This window comes from Astatotilapia calliptera, chromosome 14 (assembly GCF_964374335.1).
Source record: "Astatotilapia calliptera chromosome 14, fAstCal68.1, whole genome shotgun sequence".
Taxonomy (NCBI): domain Eukaryota; kingdom Metazoa; phylum Chordata; class Actinopteri; order Cichliformes; family Cichlidae; genus Astatotilapia; species Astatotilapia calliptera.
The window spans coordinates 28810023-28815738 of NC_137435.1; the positions used below are offsets into that span (position 1 = coordinate 28810023).

General features: G+C 43.5%; 1 protein-coding gene across 1 annotated transcript; it reads left to right on the forward strand.

The window, feature by feature from the left end:
- Positions 1 to 299: 299 nt before the first annotated feature.
- Positions 300 to 4560, forward strand: phox2a (paired like homeobox 2A). The gene is made up of 3 exons (XM_026192461.2): positions 300 to 1247; positions 2292 to 2479; positions 2616 to 4560. The coding sequence occupies exons 1-3, from the start codon at positions 1025 to 1027 to the stop codon at positions 3108 to 3110; spliced, it is 906 nt and encodes a 301-aa protein (XP_026048246.1). The 5' UTR covers positions 300 to 1024; the 3' UTR covers positions 3111 to 4560.
- Positions 4561 to 5716: the final 1156 nt, after the last annotated feature.

A 5716-nucleotide genomic window follows, 5' to 3' on the forward strand; every position in this document is an offset into this window, starting at 1 on the left:
TAGAAGACCCATCCTAAATAAATAAATAAATAAATAAAAATCACAGACAAGGTTTCCAAAGCGATCATGCATATTCTGTAAGGTCCAAGTTTTTTCAGAGCGAGTGGCTTCAAAGTATAGCTAGGAGTAAAAAATGAATAAAAATGTATTCATTTAGTTGTTCAAATAATTTCCACCTGTAAACTTTATTCACCAGCTGAATTTTTCATTCAAACAGCTGGAATGAATTAAGCTAAGCACCTACATTAATTTCATTAGTAACACCTGTGTTCGCCCAGGCGACAGGTAGGCCATTACTATGACGTAAACACTGATTGTAGTGTCGAGTCAGTAAAACTCTGAAACAGAGACGTTCGGTTTTGGTCACATTACGGCTGAAAGAAAAACTCTGAACTCACCGGAATCACAAACGTCCGATTAAGGATGCACGCGCGTTATAGCGCGCTGTAATTCTTTTTAGACGCGCGCGATTTAACTCCGCTGACACCTGCTAGCTCGCGATGCTGTGGGCCGCGTGGGCGGTGCAGAGAGCGGTGGGAGGGGAGCAGAGGGGAGGGGGGCTGTCCGTGTCCGTGCTCGCTCACTGGTGGCATTGTCATGGAAACAAGACCACCGCCTTCGCTATTGTCTCGCGCTCTGCCAAGTTTATTATAAACAGCGCGCGAGCCGCTGCGCGCTGTCAAACGGAGCGCGAGCGCAGAGCGAACCTCAGTCCAGGGAGGGGAGCCGAAGAGACGGACAGAGAGAGGGGAGAGTAGGGAGAGAGAGCGGAGCTGCAGAGAAAACATCTGGATTACTTACCAGCCGCGTGACGGTGACATACAAACCTTAAAGCCCACAAAAGCCTGGAGAAACAAACCAACCGCGTCAGGAGATTCTGGAGAAAAAAGTCCAACTCTGACTGGTTTAAACGACTCACAGCAATCCCAGAAACTAACAGCAGCCTCAGACCCGACTGAAGCCGCCCTGACCCGAGTTTCCAGCGCACTTCTTCACAGACCGGTGTCTGCGCCGGCTGACCTCCATGTATAAGATGGATTACTCATACCTGAACTCCTATGACTCCTGCATGGCAGCCATGGAAGCGTCGGCCTACGCGGACTTCAGCTCCTGCAGTCAGGCCAGCTCCTTCCAGTACAACCCGATCCGGAGCGGCCCTTTCTCCAACCCTGGCTGCACTCCCCTCAGCACGACCAGCTGCACGCTGGGAGCCCTGCGAGAGCACCAGCCCACACCTTACTCCTCAGGTACAGGAACCTCTCCTTGTGTTCCCGTTTCAAGGTCTCCGCAAGATTTCATTAAGACACCAAAAGATCGGCAAGAGAAGGGCGAAATATATGATCATATTTAACTTTTTTATATGACACAAATTTTAAACCCGAGGCCTTTTTCCAAACTATCTTTATTTTAGTGGAAATGACTAATTAAATATCATGCTTATGAAGGAGATGATGATGAAATAATAATAATAATAATAATAATAATAATAATAATAATAATAATAATAATAACAACAATAATAATAATAACAATAGAAAAGGCGAATCATTCTTTATTTTTAGCGGGGATAATTATATCATTATTTAAACAAGTAATTAATGTTTGTTGTTCCGCAGTGTCTGTGGATTTTAACTGACTAAAGTGCTGGAGAATCTTATAGTTTCTGTTTGCATTAACAATCTTAGACGGCGAATTATTTTTGTGGCAAAACTCTGTATAAATTAATCCAATAACCCGGCTTATTTAAGCTTATAACAAGGTGATTTTGATTTATTTTTTTTCCAGTAAGGAAGAATGGTTAACACTTAAAAATGGGTATTAATAACTTTAAAAAAAAAAGAGAATAAACAAACAGTTAATGGATTTTTCCCACTAAACATTTTATTATAAATCAACCGATTGTACAGCCTCCCGGAGTCCGGGTTGGTGTGGCCAGATGTCAGCTACGGATGGGTTTAAAACCAATTAATCAATTAATCCTCCTTATTCAGTAACCTTACAAGAGCTATTTTTTATTTATTTTTAATAACTATTTTAAGAACAGAAAATTTCCCAAAACTTTTTTACAAAACAAAAATAAACGTAAAAAAAAAAAAAAATTATATACATATATATATAAAAAAATTTATTTATTTATTTTTAAGTTAAATGAAAAAAAATGCGGCGAGATGAGGCGTGAAATGTTTCGTGGCCTCTGCGACTCAGTGCTCGGCCTCCGCAGTTTTACGCGCTAGTTTAGCCCTATTAAAAAAAAAAATTTTTATTAAACGGAAACAATTATTCCCTTTCAGTCCCTTACAAGTTCTTCTCGGACCCATCTGGCCTGAACGAGAAGAGGAAGCAGCGGCGCATCAGGACCACGTTCACCAGCTCCCAGCTGAAGGAGCTGGAGCGCGTGTTCGCAGAGACGCACTACCCGGACATCTACACCCGGGAGGAGCTGGCGCTGAAGATAGACCTGACCGAGGCCCGAGTACAGGTGTGCCATCAGGCTTTTAAATCTTCAGCACGACTGAAATGAAGTGAAAGTCAGGACGTCTGACACTTATATAACAAATAAAACTGTGTATCCGCCTAATGCCCCGTCTTCACCTGTGTATGTGTGTTTCTGTCAGGTGTGGTTTCAGAACAGACGTGCCAAGTTCCGTAAGCAGGAGCGTGCAGCCAACGCCAAAGCCAACAGCTCTGCTGGCACCACAGGCAGCAGCAGCAACAACAGCTCTGGAGGGAAAAAGGGCGGGGAGCCAAGATCTTCATCAGATGATGATGAGTCTAAAGAGTCCACCTGTAGCCCCACACCTGACAGCACGGCCTCCCTGCCGGGCTCAGCCAATGGAAACTTGGGGAGCCCTGCCAGTCTGAGCCCCAGTCCGGCTCCTGCCAACAGCAGCTACACCAACACCTCCAGCTCTCCGGTTCTCCAGGGGCTGAAGCCTCCCAGCTGGTCCAGTCTGGGGCCCTCCAACCCGGCCGTGGCGCAGCCCGCTGCCCAGACTCAGGAGATTCTGAAGGCCTGGCAGCCAGCGGACAGTATGACCGGGCCCTTTGCCGGAGTTCTGTCCTCTTTCCACAGAAAACCCAATCCCACCATCAAGACGAATCTGTTCTGAAGAACAGAGCAAGACAAATGAGAAACAAACTGTAAGCGAGAGGAGTTTCTAGCCTTTGTGGAGAGAGACAAGACTTGCCCATTAAAACACTGAATCCGTTGCTGTAGTCTGCTGTGGTCCAGCAAGGTTCTCAGTTCTTCTCTTACCGACTCAGAAAATAAAATCACAGGTCTGCTCACCATCTGCCGTCCAAAAATATTATGCAACAGTGCACACTGTACCTGTAAAACCTACCTTGACACGGGCAGTTTCCTCCCTTTCCTGCAATGACTCCACTCTCACTCTCCGATAAAACAAAGAGAAATACTTTACTTAATAACGGTAAACTATACAGGCCCTTAAACTGTCCATATTTGCATCGTCTTTTCGGTCTGTCTGGTGCACCTACATTCCCACACTCACTGCACTGCAGCAAACTTGGTGGTGCATGGCAGCAGCTCTGATGAGTATGGCGGTCAGGTACGAGTTTAAAGCAGAAATCTAAACATCACACTCCGAAATCTGCTGGGGAAGCAAACTTTCACCCTCAAGCACAACTTCCTCTAAGCCCCCCCGACACACAGGCTTTCACCAGTTGGAATAGGTTCCCCCCTAAATCTCTTTGCCAAGCAGAGCAGGGGCACCCAAAAATCCAATTAGACCTGCCGGGTCTAGACCAGACATCCCCAGTTCACCTCACGCTCCCCCCTCCTTCTTTACTGTATCAAGTCCTCCAGAATCCCACACTCTCGCCGTCCCATCATGCCTTTATCTATCAAACAGTTTGTCAGACTTTTGCAAGGCAAAGAGTTGGAGACTTTAAGGTGTTTCGACTCCATTTTTAGTTCATATGCTGCTACTTCCTCCCCCGTTCTTTGTTCGGAATAAAGCAGATTGTAGCCTGATTATATCTGACGTCTCTGACCGGACTGGAGCGAACAAATGAGTTTGTACAGCAGGTCGCAGTCCGGGTTAGGGTCTTTAGCAGGCTTACGAGTCATACGTTTCTCTCCCATAGGTGACATGTGGGGTAATCTGGCAATACACTGAGAGATGGAGTTTTGTACTGTATCCGCATTAATACTCAGATTTTGTTTCTTCTTTCCTTTTTTTTTTTTTTTAGCTTGCGAGAGTTGCTTGTAAATCACCTCTATTGCATTTTGATGAAACTCACTGGTTTCTGAGGAAGAAAAAAAAAGTATTTAATATTTTTATTATGTCAGTGAGAAACCTGCGCATTTATTTGAACTGCCCCATAAAGTTTTGTGACTGTAAATTCTGTAATTAGTAATATAAATATTAGGTAGGCTTTGTTTTTGGTTTTTTGCTTTACAGATCCATTTCATTGCAGAGCGCCTGTCTCACGGACCAACGCGTCAACAACAACTACAGACTGACAGAAAGCTCGAGTGAATGAGATGTTATAGCACTACTCTGAATATTCTAATAAATCTACATTATGGAGGCATTACCTGGCGTGCGTGGTGGTCTGGCTTCTTGTGTGTGGCATCACCATAACAGTGTTGTGTTTTATGTGCAAACATATACAGGTTGTCATACAAATCCAATTCCAAAAAAGTTGGGATGCTGTGTAAAATGTAAATAAAAACAGAATGCAATGATCTCCAAATCTCAATCTCAGTTAACAACAGAATAGAAAAAACAAACATATGAAATGTTTAAATTGTGCCTATTTTATAAAATATGAGCTCAATGAGAATTTGATGGCAGCGATGCATCGCAAAAAAATTGGGACAGGGGCAACAAAAGGCTAGAAGAGTCAGTGGTCCTAAAGAGAAACAGCTGAAGGAACATTTTGCAACTAATTGTGCTAATTGGCAACAGGTCAGTAATAAAAGATGATCAGGTATATAAAATAAAGCATCTTAGAGAGGCGATTCTCCAGTCTACAAATTGCAAAATTATTTTCTAATAATCTTCCTGAACATAAAATTGTGAAGACTTTACTATCTCACCATTCACAGCACATAATATCACCAAAAGATTCAGAGAATCTGGAGAAACTTGGGATAAAAACAGGCCTTATTCTCTCATGGAGATCACAGCATGGGCTCAGAAACATCCATGAATCATTATCTGTGAGCACCGTGCCATCCACAAAGGTTAAAGCTCTATCGTGCAAAGAAGACGCTGCATGTGAAGATGATTCAGGGGAACAATGCACATTTAAAATGTCATCACAAACTGAAACGTGAAATGCTGCATCCTCTGGATGAAAGAGAGGAAGATATTTTCCCATACTTGCATATTTTAGCAGGATGATGCTAAACCGCATACTGCTGCAAGACTGCAGGTGCTGTACTGGCCTGCCAGCAGAACTTTCACCAAATATTAAAAAAAACCCCCAAAAAACAACCCAAACAAACATCTGGAGCAATGAAACAAAAACTATGACAGAAGAGTAAGGACTGCTGATCAGCCAGAATCTGATATCAGACAAGAACGGGACAGCATTCCCCTCCCAGAAGTCTGTCAAGGTTTAAGGACTGTTGTTAAAGGAAGAGGTACAGAATGTTAAACGCGCGATTTGTAAACCCAGCTCTCTCTTTTTTGAAGCAGGTCTACAGCTCACAGCTTCCTCTGCTGACGACAAACAAGAGAATAAG

Excerpts from the sequence above, each read along its gene's own strand:
- phox2a (XM_026192461.2), top strand. The coding sequence starts at position 1,025 with ATGTATAAGATGGATTACTCATACCTGAACTCCTATGACTCCTGCATG. Across the intron at positions 1,248-2,291 it reads GCCCACACCTTACTCCTCAG|TCCCTTACAAGTTCTTCTCG; the intron begins GTACAGGAACCT and ends ATTCCCTTTCAG. Across the intron at positions 2,480-2,615 it reads TGACCGAGGCCCGAGTACAG|GTGTGGTTTCAGAACAGACG; the intron begins GTGTGCCATCAG and ends TGTTTCTGTCAG.